General features: G+C 36.3%; 5 protein-coding genes across 5 annotated transcripts; 1 reads left to right on the forward strand and 4 right to left on the reverse strand.

Annotated features, from left to right (window-relative positions):
* Window positions 1-491: 491 nt before the first annotated feature.
* MONOS_4325 (uncharacterized protein) lies at window positions 492-5,174 on the forward strand (the record flags this gene model as incomplete). The annotated part of the gene is made up of 2 exons (XM_067874388.1): window positions 492-809; window positions 907-5,174. The coding sequence occupies 2 exons, from the start codon at window positions 492-494 to the stop codon at window positions 4,798-4,800; spliced, it is 4,212 nt and encodes a 1,403-aa protein (XP_067729612.1). The 3' UTR covers window positions 4,801-5,174.
* A 1,414-nt stretch (window positions 5,175-6,588) lies between these two features.
* MONOS_4326 (uncharacterized protein) lies at window positions 6,589-8,604 on the reverse strand. Its single transcript, XM_067874389.1, has 2 exons — window positions 7,666-8,604; window positions 6,589-7,363 (listed from the first exon to the last, which is right to left on the reverse strand). Exons 1-2 carry the CDS (start codon window positions 8,413-8,415, stop codon window positions 7,079-7,081), a joined length of 1,035 nt encoding a protein of 344 aa, XP_067729613.1. The 5' UTR covers window positions 8,416-8,604; the 3' UTR covers window positions 6,589-7,078.
* Window positions 8,605-10,942: 2,338 nt separating this feature from the next.
* Window positions 10,943-11,557, reverse strand: MONOS_4327 (uncharacterized protein; the record flags this gene model as incomplete). The annotated part of the gene is made up of 1 exon (XM_067874390.1): window positions 10,943-11,557. The coding sequence occupies one exon, from the start codon at window positions 11,555-11,557 to the stop codon at window positions 10,943-10,945; it is 615 nt and encodes a 204-aa protein (XP_067729614.1).
* A 307-nt stretch (window positions 11,558-11,864) lies between these two features.
* MONOS_4328 (uncharacterized protein) lies at window positions 11,865-12,470 on the reverse strand (the record flags this gene model as incomplete). Its single annotated transcript, XM_067874391.1, has 1 exon — window positions 11,865-12,470. One exon carries the CDS (start codon window positions 12,468-12,470, stop codon window positions 11,865-11,867), a length of 606 nt encoding a protein of 201 aa, XP_067729615.1.
* Window positions 12,471-13,107: 637 nt separating this feature from the next.
* On the reverse strand, window positions 13,108-13,794 carry MONOS_4329 (uncharacterized protein; the record flags this gene model as incomplete). The annotated part of the gene is made up of 1 exon (XM_067874392.1): window positions 13,108-13,794. The coding sequence occupies one exon, from the start codon at window positions 13,792-13,794 to the stop codon at window positions 13,108-13,110; it is 687 nt and encodes a 228-aa protein (XP_067729616.1).
* Between the last annotated feature and the right edge of the window lie 2,662 nt (window positions 13,795-16,456).

A 16,456-nucleotide genomic window follows, 5' to 3' on the forward strand; every position in this document is an offset into this window, starting at 1 on the left:
CATCATTCCTAACCTTTTTTGATATTCGTGTTAAAGAAGTGTAGGATTTGCAACAACGCTACGTTGAAATGTTTACTTGTTATAATCATTTTTTATTTGATAACATTTATTGAAATTTGATATTTTAACCTTTATCAATTCAGAATATTTTCATTTGCTAAATGCATCGTATCCCTCAGCAACGAGGTTCTTTTAATGCAAATGTGCACTACATACATGTTGGAATTTTGAAACTTGTTTCCAGTTCTTCAAATGAAAAAGAATTTCGAATTACAGAGAAACGAACAACAATTGGAAGAGGATCATCAGCTAATATTCGCATTATTGAAAGAGAAATTTCCAAAATTCATGCTGTAATTTATAAAAAAGGAAAACATTTTTATATAAAGGATTGCCACAGCTTGAATTCAACAACCGTAAATTCAAAACGAGTCTCAATTTATGAAACTGTTGATAAGTCTGGTCAGAAAATTCAAGAAAGTAAAAAAGATATGAGCCCAATTGATAGATCGGAAGATACAATGGGAGAACCGCTTGCATCTGGAGATAAAATTGCATTTGGAACATGCTTTGTCACTTTTCAGATCACAACAGAAGCTGTGGAAATGACTGATCCGACAGATCCTCGCCAAACAATGAAAGTCGAAGAAGGATTGAACGTAAATACACAAGAAATGGATTTTCCGCCAAGTTCTCAGATTACCGATGAATATTCTCTTCGAGCAGATTACGATAAATTAAGAATAGCATATTTATTCAACAGGCAAGGCTTTGATATGGATATCGAAAGCATGACTCCGAAAGCAATAGTGTGTCTCTTTAATACGATTATGTTATATTTTACACATTCAATTAATTCTATTTAAACATTTTTCATCATCATTATTATTTCTATGAAAAAAATAGAATGTGCTGTTCAAGCTGTTTCCTCGAGCGGACCACATTGTTGTTCTGATTGTCGAAGAAGGGCAGAAGAAGATGCGGATGATCGCCGAGCGGTACCGCAAGCGGAAGCGGGACAGCCGGCTGACGCTGAGCGAGGAGAGCGACGAAGACAGCGGCCGAGGCAAGAAGAGGGGAAGAGGCAGAGGTGGATTAGAGGAAGGAGGGAGCGAAGACAGTATCAGCAACATCCTCAGCAATAACAACAACAACAATGGAGATGAGGAAGTCAGCGAATCAGACGAGGAGAACGCAGAGGAAGACTTCGAGCACGAGAAGTTCACGTTCTCTGAGGCGCTGGTGGAGTATGTGCGGAGGCAGAAGCAGGTGATTCTGTCTTCTGACCGGCAAGCCGACGACCGCTGGACGATGAGCAAGTCGATTGCGTGTGCAAGTGCACGCTCCACACTCGCTGCGCCGCTGATCGGCGGAGGGGAAGTTGTGGGCGTGGTGGTGCTGGACTGTGCAGAGCGCGATGCCTTTCAGAAGAAAGACCTGTCGCTTCTGCAGTCAGTGGCAAACCCCATCGGCAAAGTGGTGTCGAATCAGAAGCTACTTGCACGAATTGTCAAGGAGGAGAAAGAGCAAGAGAGCCTCCAGCGGTTCTTCCCACAGCAGGTGATGAAGCGGATCCTGCGTGAGAACCCGCTGCTGACGCACCGCAGCTGCATCGAGGCCAAACACGCCACGATCTTCTTCGCAGAGCCGAAACGTGTGCTCCCTCGCTCCGCCGCGCATTCGCCTGCGGAGCTGTTTGGCTTTCTGAATGACTACTTTGGGAGGATGGTGGAGTGCATCTTCGAGTTTGACGGGGTGCTGGACAAGTACATCGACGACATCATCATGGCGACGTGGGGCGGGCAGCTGCTGGAGGAAGAGAAGGAGATGCCGAGCGAGATGATCACACTGAAGAGCGTCAAAGCAGCACTGAAGTGCAGACAGCAGCTGTGGCTGTGGGACAAAGAGCGGAAGGAGAAGTGGAAGGAGAAGATGAGGGTGTGGACAGCTGCGAAGCAGGAGAGAGAGAAGAAGCTGAAGGAGCTTGCGAGGCAGCGGAGAAAAAGGAGGGAAAGCAGGAAAAATGGAAGCGCCAGCGAGAAAGATGCGCTTCCAGGTGCAGATGCTGACATTGAGGTGGACATTCCAATGCCGCCATGCCCTCCTCCCTTCCAGCCGTTCAGCATTGGAATCGGCATCAACACGGGACATGCAATTGCTGGGTTTCTGGGAGCAACCACCAGAATGGAGTACACGATGATTGGAGATGCAGTGAACCTTGCCTCTCGTCTGTGTTCTGCTGCTGAGCCGCACCAGATCTTGATCAGCGAAGGCACAAAAGAGCAGATCGAAGGGTTGCTGAGTGTGAGGGATCTGCCAGAGCTGCCGTCGGCGGCAGGAAGTGTGATGTCGGGAAGCAGAGGTGACGATTTAGAGACAGAAAGAGAGAGGAACGAGAGGGAGAAAGACGAGGTGGAAAGAGAAGACACACCGAATGAGCTGTGTCGGACAGATCTGAAGCTGAACTCGATGAATCTGCTAGCGACGTCCCGGAACACGGAGCAGCAGTGCTACGAGCAAGGCGAAGACATTCTTGTGATTGAGGTGCCGGCAAAGAGTCTGAAGGGGTTCAAAGAAAAAGTGCGTGTGTTTGAAGTGGAGTATGGATGCAGAGTGAGGCATCCGCGCAGAAGGCATTCGATCATGTCGTACAGGAGCAACAGAGGAGAACTTGCGGACACAGCGTCTGAGACGAACTCGTACCTCACCAGCCCAACCTCCTCCAGCATTGACTCTCCATTCTCGGCTTCGATACGCCCGCCATCATTTTCTTCGGCTTTTCCTTCTTCTTCTACTGCTCACGCAACATATTCTGGTTCCTCTCATTCATCTGCTGTTTCGCCGCCAGCAACTGCCCTGCCTTCTCCCACAAACCCGTCTGCTACATTTCATTTCCCCAGCCCTTCTTCTTCTTTACCCTCGACCCCCTTATCATCAGCTTCCTCTTCTCCTTCCACTTCTTATATCTCTGTTCCACATACATCTCACCCAAACAATTCTTCTTCTTCTTCTTCTTCACATTCATCTTCCTCCTCTTCCTCTTCCTCTTCCTCTTCTTCCCGTCCTCATTCCCGTCCTCATTCGCATTCCATTCCTTCATCTGATGGCTCCTCTACATTTCGTTCATCTCGTTTGTCTCCTGCCCCGCCACTTCAGCCAACTTCACACCGTCTTCCTAACACTCCAACCACTTCTTCTTCTGCTTCTTCTACCACTTCTTCTTCATTGAACCCTCCTTTTTCCTCTGAATATGAAAATTCTTCTTCTTCTTCTCATCACACCCGACGCCTAAGTGAATCTAACAACTCCGTCCATTCTGTCGCATCTGTCCATTCGATCTCTTCGTTCACCTCAAATCTCTCCCATCTGCCTTCAGATGCCGTGCAGCATGGCGCAAGCCAATGGGACGCGAATTCTGTCTCAACTGTAGACAACTGTGCAAATAGCATCGTTTCTTCGGCTTCGAATGGGACTTCTTCTTCTTCTTCAAGGCGCTCGCAGACACAGTATAGCATTAATACTACAACCACAACAGCTACAACCAATTATGCTAATGCTGACGCTTCTTCTTTCCCTTCGAATCATTCACAGGCTTTTTCGGCTCTTTCTTCTACTTCTTCTTCTTCTTCTTCTGCCTCTAATTCTAACCCTTCTTCTTTTTCTCCCTCTTCTTCTGAATCTGCCTCACTTTCTGATCGTCATCCAACTCGCCATCTTCATCCTCCGAATCCAACAATTTCAGCAAATTCTCAAACACAACACTCAAACAAAGAAACATCTGTTTCCTCTCATCCAGCTGTTCCGCCGCTGTTAAGCACAAAGTCTTCAGCAAATGGAGACTTAACACACACACACCCCAAGCTGGCTCCTTCATCCTCGCCTTCCCCTTCCCCTTCTCCGAATTTCTCCGTTTCTCCGACGGCATCAACATCAGCTGTTACAACTGCTTCACCGAACTCGTATTCTCCCTCTTCTTCCATCTCATCATATACTTCATCATCATCATCTTCTTCTTCTGCTTCTAATTCTTCCACTACCAATTCTTCTTCTGCTTGTTCATCTTCCTCCTCCTCCTCCTCCTCTTCTTCTTCTTCTTCTTCTTCTTCTTCTTCATTCGCCAGCAATACAACTCAGTCTGCTTCTCCTCATCCCCGTCGCCGTGTGTTCTCAATCTCTCCCACTTCTTATTCGCCTCGCAGTCTTGTCTCAACCTCTCCTCAGTTCAATTCTTCCTCTTCCTCTTCCTCTTCTTCTTCTTCTCGTACTTATTCCTATTCCATTGCCTCTTCTTCTCCTCCTCCTCCGTCTTCCCCTTCTCCTTCGCCTTCTCCTTCTCTTCCTTCTCCTTCATTGTATAACATTCCTGTGCGTCTGCCCCGCCATTCTCTTCCCTGCAGCAGTCCTTTGTCTCGCTCCTCTCAGTCAAACACAATGAATTCGAACAGCGCAAAGCTTTCTGCTGCAAAAAGCCCTTCTTCTTCTAATACTTCTTCAAATTCAAGTTCTTCTCCTTCTTCTTCTTCTTCTTCTCAAAAACCGTCTGATAGCATTTCAAGTGCTTCAATTGAAGGAGAAAGAGGAGAAAGAGGAGAAAGAGAAGAAAAAGGAATAAAAGAAGAGAAAGAAACAAAAGAAACAAAAGAAGAGGTAACAGCGAAAGTACCAGTTTTACGAGCAGATGCAACAAAACTGAAGTCTTTGAAGCAGTTTGCGCCGTCGCTCATTCCGAAGTTCAAGAAGAAGACATCACAATCGCCTTCTTCTCCCAGCGGAAGTCCTACACAAGTGGAGAAGAAGTAAGATTGTGGAGAGGAAGAAGAAGAAGAAGGAAGAGGAAGAGGAAGAAGAAGAAGAAAGAGAAGGGGGAGAAGAAAACGGAGAGGAAGGAAAAAGATGGAGAAAAAGAAACGAATTGTTTCTATTGTGGGTGTGTGTGTGTGTAAGCGTGAGTGTGGGAGTTTGCATGTGTGGTTCTTTTGTCTTCTTACAGGAAGAGAAGGAGAAGTGATGGTGATGATGATATTCAGTTGCATATTTCTTCAGAAATAATATTTTTTTTTTCAGTATTATTTTCCAGAGGTTTTTCCAGAGGTTTTTCCATATATATATTGTTTTTTAGTGTATGTGAAGATAACTTATTTATCTTATAGATTTAAAAAAAAAAAAGAATAAAAGAATAAAATAAATAAAATAAAATAAAAAATGGAAACAAAAAAATGTGTTTGTGAATGCTTCTTCATTGAATTTTCGTTTCACTCAGTGATATTTCAATATGAAATTAGCATTTTTTAGAAATTTTCTTTGAAAAGAAAAATTTTATTTCATTTTCAATTTTTATTCTCTTTCTCTCTCTCTTTCTTTCTCACTCTCACTTACTCACTATTTGGCGATTCATCTCTATTAATTATGTTTTGATGTGGTTGTGTGGGGAATAAGTGTCACTGAATTGTCAAGTGTACGCCTCTTTTTTCAGAGTTTGGTTAGCGTTTTTTTTTTTTTTTTTTTTTTTTTTTTTTTTTTTTTTTTTTTTTTTTTTTTTTATGAAGAAAATTTTTATAAGCAATCCATTTCATTTCTGGATTCTTCTTTAGACAGCATATTATTTTTTATTTTATTTTAAGCAATCATTATCTTTATGGTTTTTTATTTTATTTTTTTTCCAATTTTTTTAGCAAAGAATATTTCTTTATTTTGCCATTGATACCGATGGGAAGTGATTTGAGATCATGATATGTTCCAATTTATATTTCTCTCTATCTCTTTTTTTCAATTTTTAATTTTAATTTTTTTTTTCCATTTTTTTTTATCGTTGCCGCCATCATATGTCAGCTAAATTCTTATCTTTATATGTTATTTTTAATTTTAATTTTTTCACATTTTAATATTTTAATATTTATATTTTTATTTTTATTTTTCACTCGTTGTGATTTCATTGAGTTTGAATTTAAAAAAAAAAAATTTTTTTTTTTAAATAAAGGCAGAGTTTAGGTTTATAGACATTGAATTATTGTTACTCCAAAAATAAGTTTATTGTTGGCGGACATTGTGTATTATCTATTTAAATTATTGATGTGCTCTTTGCATCGATTATTTTTCTGAAGATGTTATTCTATTCATATTTTTGCTTAATATATATAATGTTAGTGTATTCAGCTTTTGTATAATAATAAATTTAAATTAAAATAAAAATGCAACCAATGAGAAATAATTTAATTATTCATCCTTTTTGAATACAAACTTTCATTCAGGATTTGATCTTTTTTAATGTTGCGAAAAGGAAATTTTGGTTTCTCTCAAAAGATTCTTTAATAGCAAGCATCCATCTTAAATTCAAAAATTATAACTTTATTTCTCTTGAGAATTGAAGTTAGATCAAAACTTGAGAGAAAATGCAGTATCTGCTATGATCAGTCTAAATATTTAGTTAGAAGAATGAAAATTTCAATTGTTCATTTTCTGATTCACAGTATTAAAGAAGCTATCAAAAGTTGTTCAACGCGCAAAAAATAATTCTTCATTTTGCTAAATATTCTTTTGGAAAGAAAATGTTTATTCATTTTCAAAGTGAATTAAAAAATAGAAGCAAGATATACAAAAGCTTACCGGTATCAATCTTCAATAGTGACATGATTTCATTAAATGTGCTAAAGAAATGAGCGAATACACAAAAGTGAATTAAATGCTCGAAAAAAATTTTCAAATGGTGAGAACAACTCTTTGCCATCATTTGACAGCCACGAAGGAAAATGAAATCACTTATCAAAGCAAATTTTTCATTGACGAAAACCGGAATTTTCACAACAAATCAAAATAAAGAATAAAATTCTATGATTGTACAGTCGTACAAAAAAATAAAAGGTTTTAATGAACGCAATGCCTACGCCAAAATTATTAAAAGCTTAACGCTGTGATAATTTCCAAAGCCTTTAAGCGATACTCATGTCAAACAATCAATTTGATACCACATTTCAAATTAAAAAGAGAAAAATACTTTAAAAATGGATAAAATAAAACAAAAAAAATTTTTTCAAAAAAAGATTTTGGATTTTCGAATCAATTGAAATTTGTAGAAAAAAATTTACTGTGACTCAACAAATGGTGAAGCATTATTTGCATTGATTTCTGCAGATGTTTCTGCAGCAACACCAGCCATATGCCTAAACACTACGCGAACAAAACACGCAAAGCAGCCGATTGTAACTGTGCATCCGAGCGAGAACCAGTTGAGCATCAGGCAGAAGGAGGTAAATTGCATAAGGCCAGACGGAGTGGCAAACACTGGACTATCTCCATTGGCAATGTCAAATGGATAGACGATTGTGTATTTGGTAAAAGGGTTCTTTTGCCAGTTGCGTATGTAAAACTGAGAAAGTTATTTATAAATAAAAATAAAAATAAAATAAAAATAAAATAATTAACAATAGAGAGAAAAGTTAAAAATAATTGATAGAAGTGGATATAAGTGGAAAAAAGAAAAGAACAAAAAATGGAAAAAAAATGTTTTCAAAAATTAATTAATTACTCTACCAAGAAAAAAAAAAAGAAAGAAAGAAGAAAGAAAGAAAGAAAATGGTTGAACACTCAATCAAAAACTGCTTAAAATTCTGTTAAAATTTCAAAGAAAACACGAATGTTATTGTCAAAAAGGATTCATTCATTGCATACGCATAATCTGTGTGGCATCGTTTGGATAATATTTCCTTCTTTGGACATGGTGTTCCAGCTGTACCGTGTAATAGCGAGGAAAACAGAGCCAATAAATGTCCATATAAACGAAAACATGCGGAAGATGGTCCAGGAAAGAAGACCAATCTTGTACATCAGTTTAGCATTTCCTTTCTCCTCGGTAATCACATTGAACGGAGAGGAAAAAATGGATGGTGTATCCGCTTTCAGCACCTGCGCAGGCTTTGACATAACAATCATGTGCAACGCAAGATCTGCAAATCCTGCCAATGAATCTACAAGCATCCATGCAGGCATGAAATATCCCTTTTCGCATCCGCTGTTCAAGAAAATCTGCCTTTCAAGACCTTTTGGCAAGCCATTGTTCGCAAGATACACAACGCTGCAAATAAATTCAGCAAGGAGCCATAAAAGTTGAGGAAGCAAATAGATGATAAGGCAATTGATCCCTTGAAAAGGGAAAAAACAAAATGAAACGAATTTTTTCATCACATATTTTTCGATTTTCTGCAAAAATTCTGGTAAGTCGCTTGATGATGTCGTTAGCTTTGAAGGAGATTTCTCTTTCTTTTTCTTTTTCTCTTTCTCTTTTGATTTAGCTGGAATCACTTCTTTCGCAGCGGATTCTGAAGCGGGCTGCTGATTTGATACTGTGTTCTCTTCAACTGAAACGACAGGTTCTGAACTTTTAGCGGGTTCCGAAGTTGTGTTTTCGCTTGTTGCACTCATGTCACTTGCAGATGTTGAAGTTTCATCAACACTTCTATGAAATGTGGCAACAGATTGTGCTTCGTCACTTGCACCTGGAGGGATTTCAAATCCTTCAGCTATGGAGTCTTTGGTGTCTTCAGTAGAATTATTTTCTGGTTCTTCTTCGGTTATTTCTGGATCACCAGGAAAATTCCATTGTGGAGATCCTCCCTCTTTTTTGAATTAGAAATTAAAAAACAATGAGTAAAGTTAACAATAGTCATCAAGATATTAAACCTTGATAATAATATGTATTTCCTTTTAGTGATAAAATTGTATTTAAGATTCAAGAACATTAAAATATTTTCTGAAAAAAGATCTCAAACCAGATTCTTCGTCAACGCTTGAAAACCATCCTTAAAAAACGAAATATGTGCATGCGAAGTTATTTTAATAACTTTAAGTATTCTAACAATGTAATACCTTCGGGGAGTGGCCTTTCTTCCTTTTCGCTCATTCTTAATTAACAAATAAATGGGATGGATCGATTTTTAATAAAAAATCATTATGTTCGATAAATATTGTATTCACTTCAAAAATATGTTTTTATATTCTTGAAATGATGATGAAATAGAATATTATGCTAAAGGATTCCTGTGTTCAGAATAATATGATTTCTATTAAAGACAAGACGCTATATTTTGATATAAATTTGAAGATAATAAAACTCTTCATTTTTTTATATGTAAGTATCGCTTGCTTAGAAACAATGAATGAATTTGTGAACTTGAAATGTGTAATTATTTTCTATTTCCTTTCCACTAATATGTTTCCAACAGAACTCGATTGCCGACTAGTATAATTTATCACAAATATCAATTTTTCCAAACAAAGCAAACCAATTCATTCACGACTGTGCATGTTGATTTAATATTACCGAAATGATGAAATGACTGTTTTGACTGTTAAAAGTGTCAGACAAAATAAGTATTCGATATTTAATAATTACATAATGTCCTCTGAATTTAATGAAAAAGAAAATGTAAAAGAAAGAAAATAAGTTGCTTGAAATAAACAGAAATTTTGTTTGATGAAGAAATGTGAAACAGTTTGATTTAAAATGGAGTTACAACATGGGTTGTTATTTTTGAATCCATATATTATCTGTGAAAAAATATATGTTTGAAAATTTTCTTTGAACATTAACAAATGAACGCTGAAATGTGTTTTCTCCTTTCAAAGAATAATTTTTCCATGAAAAGTATCAAAAACATTGTCTTTTTTTAAATTTTATCCTGATTTTTTCTTTTTAAATGGAATAATTCCTATACAAAATATTAAGTTTTTTTAAGAATCAACACTCCTAGAAAAGTTATGATTTCACAAATTATCACCCATATGTCCAAATATTTTTGAAAAGTTCTTTTTGTTTTATTTTCAGGTGAAAATGAAAATTAAATATTTTCATTAAAATTTTATTCCAACTCACCAACTTTCACTGGAATGAGAATTTTCACATTTTCAAGATTTTGTTTTCATGACAGCGAAATTCGGTGAGTAGGAGAAGAAAATTGATGAAAATCTGAAATTTTTATATTTCAGAAAAATAAAACAGGGTGATCATTTTTGAAATCATAAGCTTTATGCCAAAAAAATCAAAATTAATATAAAGAATTTTCATTTGGAAATATTTTTTCAAAAAGTTGAAATTTTCTTTGTTTGAAGAAGGCCATCAATTTTTAATTATTTATCCATCAATATCGCAAATGCATCACATCCAACATTGAAATTTCCACAGTCTTGCTCAAGGAAAGGATTAAAGAAATTATTCACACCCAGAAAAAAGTTATGATTTCAAAAATAACTACCCAACAAAAGGAACTTTTCAAAAAATTTAGACATATGCCAAAAAGAATAGGAAAAAAATATTTGTCAAGCATTAACAAAGAATATGAAAAATTCACATATGAGAATGCTTCAAAGAACTATAAAAAAACTTACTCTACAAAATATTCATTTGATACGCAAGATGCATTCAGATGAAAGATTTCCGAAAGATTGTCATTTCATATAAAAAAAGAGTGAAAAGGTTAAAAACGAAAACCTTTTCTTTTAAATACCTTGCGAAAAATGAACAAAGTTATTTATCTGAATAAAAATAACTTTTTTTTTTGACTTTTTGAAAAAAATAATTTTTCTTTGCATCACAATTTTTGATTCGAAAATCACATTTCTCTTCTATCATCTTCCTCAATTACCTTTTAAAAGCTTTTTCTGCTAGTTTTTGCAATGTTTCTGTTCACATTTGTTCTTGATTGATTTCTTGCACTTGTTTGTTGCAATCCACTTTTCACACTTTTTTAAGTTATTTTTTCTCATTTTTATTCTTTGATCATGTCTTTGCTCTCAAATGATTTCACATTCAACACATCCATCCATACGAATCATTCATTCTTTTTTCTCCTCTTCATGCAAAATTTCTATCGATACCTCCTTCTTCTTTTCCTCCATCAAATTCTCATTCCTCAATATTCGCTTCTCTGCCTTCTCAAATCTGCGTCATGTTTCAATTCTCCTTTTGATCTGCGAATTCACAAAATGAGCAGTTCAGAACACTCACTTCTTCTTTTGTTTCTTCTATCCTCATCTCACTCTCATTCCCACAAACAGAGTTATTCTCATAATTCACTTCCTTCATCTCCATTTCAACCTTCACTCCAACACAAATCAAACCACATTCACTCATCACATCCCAAACTCCAATCTCACTCATCGAAACCTTTCCCTCTTTGGTGAACGAGAGAAGTGGTGCTGTGGTGTGAATCCCATCAAATGTTGTTTCTGTCATCTTCAGCTCTCCACTCTCCACACACACAATCCTGCTCTTCATCACTTGCCCTTTCCCACATGAGCTGAACAAACACTCCGAAATCTCCAATCTCCCATCCTTCTCTTTCACAATGTTTTCCCCATCCCACCCAAACATCTCCCCAAACACAAATCCACATCTCTCCACAACACACTCATCAACAAACACTGTCACACTTCCTCCATTCATTTCATCATCTTCAATCATTGTGTTCAAATGAATGGTTGCCTGCACTCTCTTCAATGATTTCACATTCAAATCTCCAATCTCACACACTCCCCCAATCAGACATTCTTCTTCAATCCATTGCATATTCAAAAAATTATTTTCAATGTGTTGAATATCACAATTAATGCTCTGGCATGGTTTATTCTGTGCTCTGCACTGCCTGCTATCACTTCAATTCAGAGATACGAATTCCTGTTCCGAATAAATGAATGTGATCAATAGATTTGGTCAGCATCAACATTTTCCTTCCGATTTCCAAACAAATCGAGTTGTTCGACGTCAAAGTATCCTGGCTGAAGTCCAGAACAAGCAGCGTCTCGTTCGCAAATTAATCATTAGAAAAACACTTGATAAGCACATCCTTGCCAACATAAACTTCATTCATCACAAATCACATGCTTTCCAGTCTCACCCCAAGAGCTGGTATTTTCGTTTCAACCGATTCGTCTTTCGGATCAACTGCATCAATCATCACCACTCCTCCTCTCCCATCCACTGTCGAGCACATGCACATCACAAGCGAGCATCCTCTCATTTTCAATTCTGATTCCCCACTCTTCAGACACATCTTCACCCCTCCACCTTCTTTGCTCCTCTCGCTCACACACTTTGTCAGCACACACCCTTCCATCACGCACTCCACACAAACCCCAAACGAATCCACACTCACAACACATGTACCATTCTCTCCACTCAAAATGTTTGTGAATGTCGACTCATGCAATCTCGCAACTGAACGTGTGTTTCTTTCTTCTCTTTTCTTGAATTGGATATTATGAGATCCAACAGTCAGCGAAGTCAATATTTCACCTGACATTGTTTTGTTCAATATCGACACATTCACCACTGAAATCACTTCCACTTCTACTCCAATCTCCATAATCACTTTCACCACAATCAACTCAGAAAGTGTGAAATCCTCAATTGCAAGACTTCCTGCATCCACTCTTTCAACACAAAACTTCATCTCTCTTGTCACTTCCTCATTCACTCCCATCTACTCTCCATCGAATAACACTATTTTGCCTGAAATTATCACACCAAATGATGATCATGTTATTTCCTTGTTTATTGACGAAGATGAGACAATTTCAATTTCATTCACAGTGCTGCTCATTCTTGAGTTCGCACAATAATCAACTGTCAAACACCTGAATCCATCAAATCCACAATGGTTGTGATCCATCCCATTTCTTCCACTCCCATCAACAGTCACCTTTGTTCCCATTGTGCACAAATACACAAACAGTGGAATCATTCCATTTTCATCCCCATTTTTACTCCCACTCAGTTTCAACAAATCTGATGGAATTTCATTTGTGTCAAAAAATGAAAATGAATTGGTATTCACTTTTGACTCCAAAAACAAACCACTCCCATTACTCACAAACACATCCTTCCCATATGATACCACATTTTCATTCACCTTCGAAAACTTCACATTTTGCCCAATTGTCAATACACATACCCCACTCACAATCAACACAAACATCCCTCCTCCTCTCCCTCCATTTCCTCCATTATTCTCTGCCTTATTCCCATTAATCACACTCGACACATTCACAACCACTTTCCCACTTTCGTGCAAAAAAACATAAAATTTTGACCATTCCAATTCTCATGCACACATTGCTCTATTGTTGTGTTGCTCGCCACACATATCTCCTCTCCTTCGCACTCTTTGCCACAATCGTCCCATTTCCTCCTGTCAGATTCAAATTCCGAATTGTAACATTTGACTGAAAACTCTTATCTGATTCAGCTTCTCCTGATGATGGTTCAGAGAACGGAGGCTGGCTCATTTTCATGTTTTCAATCTCCACATCAATCGTCTTCAACTGCCTCAGTGCCACTTCAAACACAGATGAAGAGATTCCACTCCCTCCTGATGTCGAAGAGTCGATCACCACATCCTCCACTGAAAGAGTCCCTATCCCCACAGACACCACAAACACACTCGGCGATGAGCTTCTTGCCGCGTTGTGGTCGATCCCCACATTCCCCACCTCCAGTTGATCAGAAAAAACGCGAAACAGCGTTGTCGATGAAGAAGAAAGAGAATTCGTCCCAATCACACTCACTGTCTTCCCTCTCCCAGTTATTATTATCTTCTTATCCCTGACATTGATCGTCACCTCTTCGCTCACATGCCTCCCACCCAGCACTGTGATTGTCCAGCTCAGCTGTACCATGCTCGACGCCACTGCATGTCCCACTGTCTTGAAATGTGATGACTCACTAATCCCACACAGTTTGTTTGTATCTTCCACACTCACTCCAACATATCGATCATTTGCCTCCTTCTTCATCCAATCTTTCATTTCTATGGACAGAAATGCCCAACTATTTGACTGCATCTTTGCAAAATATTTTCTTTTGAAATAAGAATATGTTGAATAGAATTCATGAAACGGATTGTTTGACATTTTCAAATGATAAAGATTTTTGTTTTGCAAAAAATCATGCAATTGTGGAATATAATCAGTGCATTTGCGATCAAAGAAGATAAAAAATTAATAATTAATGATTGTTGCTTGGAGCTGTTGATTTTTCCAGATGCAATCAAAATCCTCCTATCTCTTGAAGCGCGAACATGAAATGCAATGAATGCATCATATTCGAAATTGTTCAATAACAAATTGACAAAGAATTCCTCCACCACATTTATCCATGAGAAAGCATTAAGTGAAAAAAGGAGTTCAACACACACGTACTCTCTCCTTCTCCATTTTCTTCCTCTTGCGTCCTTGCTCCAATGCTTTGAGAGAAACAAGAAACAGTCCTCCTCCATGATTGAATGCTTTGCATGCTTGGAATTCTCATCCGCTGATTTGGACACATTAAATAACAAAATAAGCACACATGCTCCAGCATTAATTTGAGCATTTCATGAATTTTGAATATTATTCAAAATCTCAACTGATTTGATTGAATAATACATGAATGTCTTCCTGGTTAATGTGCGTTGTAGTTTTTGAATCAACAATTTTGAAAAAAAAAAGTTCTCCACTTTTCAAAATACTCGTTCAGAGTGTCCCTCTGCCAGATATCCCATCTGAAAATGAAATGTCTGTTCCTTTTGTCTTTGATGAATTCCTTTCACACCAAGGAAATGTGTTTATTCCTTTGATTGTTTCAATTTGCATTAAAAGGAATTTTTGTTTCTTCAGTTCCATTGATTTCAACATTAAACATTCTCTTGCAATCAATAAAAGACTAATTCGAGATTATGAAGGAAATCTGAGTCCCGTTGAAATGAACAATAGATCCATCAAAAGCATCGCAAACCAAAGAAAACAAGAAGCCATCCATCAAAGTGGAGCTTTCCGAATAAGATGCTGTGAAAGACACTAAAAGCGAAGGGGAAACAAAAACGTTGTAAAAGATCGATTTCGAAAGAGAAACACTCTTCATGAAAGGAGATGGCAATTATTGAATCGAAAAGAGTATTGTCCAAAAAAATGAAAAGAACAAACTGCTATCCAACAAAGACGTGATGAAAGTTCTTTTATTGGCTTTCATGCATAAAGAGAATGAATAAAAGAATATTTAGTTTTTGAAGTTTTGAGAGATGCATTAACCAATATTGAACAACGACCATTTTAATCCAATAGCAAAGCCTCGCCTTCCATAATAATACATCGCCCATTCATCAAAATTAAACTCTCTTCTCAACAAATATAAAGGCAATTCTTCTATTAGAGACTATCGCAGATTCTCTCCACATTACTGTTGAATTCTATAAAATCATGCAAACCTTTATCCCACTTTCTCCAGATGTACTTCTTTTTTGTTCGCATTTCCTTGCTTTACTGTAAATACGTTTTTCCTCCTCAATTCCTTCGTTGCATCCATTTCAATGTGATGTACTCATTGACCTTTTTTCTTTTCTTTTCTTTTCTTTTCTTTTCTTTTCTTTTCTTTTTTTTTTTTTGGAAAAATATATATATATAGGGTCATAATTTTATTAGTACCCCGTTTTTTATTAGATCCTAAATTTTTTTTTCTCATATTGCTTTATATAGAAGCTTATACGCAATGAGAATAAATTTAAAATAAATAATATATTATTATAAGGTTGTATACAAAATATTTTTGAAAATCATTTCTTTTAAAAAAAGATCTGAATTTTTTTAGTTTTATTTTTTGATCAATGTTTTGCTCGTGTTTCCACGAGTTTTTGAAACCAAGCATTTTCCTTGTTAGCATTGTTTTTAAACTTTTCTTTTTAACATTTTTGGTTATTTTATAACTATAGAAACTCTTTTTTTTCACTAGTTTTCACACCTCACCTTTTTTTCGTAAAACTGAAATATAAACAAAGAGAATATTATTTACACCTTTTTCTTATGTTCAAATAATGTATTATTTAGTATCATATCATATAATTAAGCTATAATATATGAATATTTGTGAATGACGAGTTTAACACGAAAAACAAAATATCGTCTTTTTCATTTTGTGTGCCAAATGTTTTTTGTAAAATATTTTTTCCATATCACATATTTGTAACAAACAATAATACATTATTTGAACATAAGAAAAAGGTGTAAATAATATTCTCTTTGTTTATATTTCAGTTTTACGAAAAAAAGGTGAGGTGTGAAAACTAGTGAAAAAAAAGAGTTTCTATAGTTATAAAATAACCAAAAATGTTAAAAAGAAAAGTTTAAAAACAATGCTAACAAGGAAAATGCTTGGTTTCAAAAACTCGTGGAAACACGAGCAAAACATTGATCAAAAAATAAAACTAAAAAAATTCAGATCTTTTTTTAAAAGAAATGATTTTCAAAAATATTTTGTATACAACCTTATAATAATATATTATTTATTTTAAATTTATTCTCATTGCGTATAAGCTTCTATATAAAGCAATATGAGAAAAAAAAATTTAGGATCTAATAAAAAACGGGGTACTAATAAAATTATGACCCTATATATATAGGGTGATTTATAAACCCGGACTTTTTTTAAAATTCATAT

The sequence above is a fragment of the Monocercomonoides exilis genome (assembly GCF_001643675.1).
Source record: "Monocercomonoides exilis strain PA203 chromosome Unknown scaffold16-1735695, whole genome shotgun sequence".
NCBI classification, from domain to species: Eukaryota; Preaxostyla; order Oxymonadida; family Polymastigidae; genus Monocercomonoides; species Monocercomonoides exilis.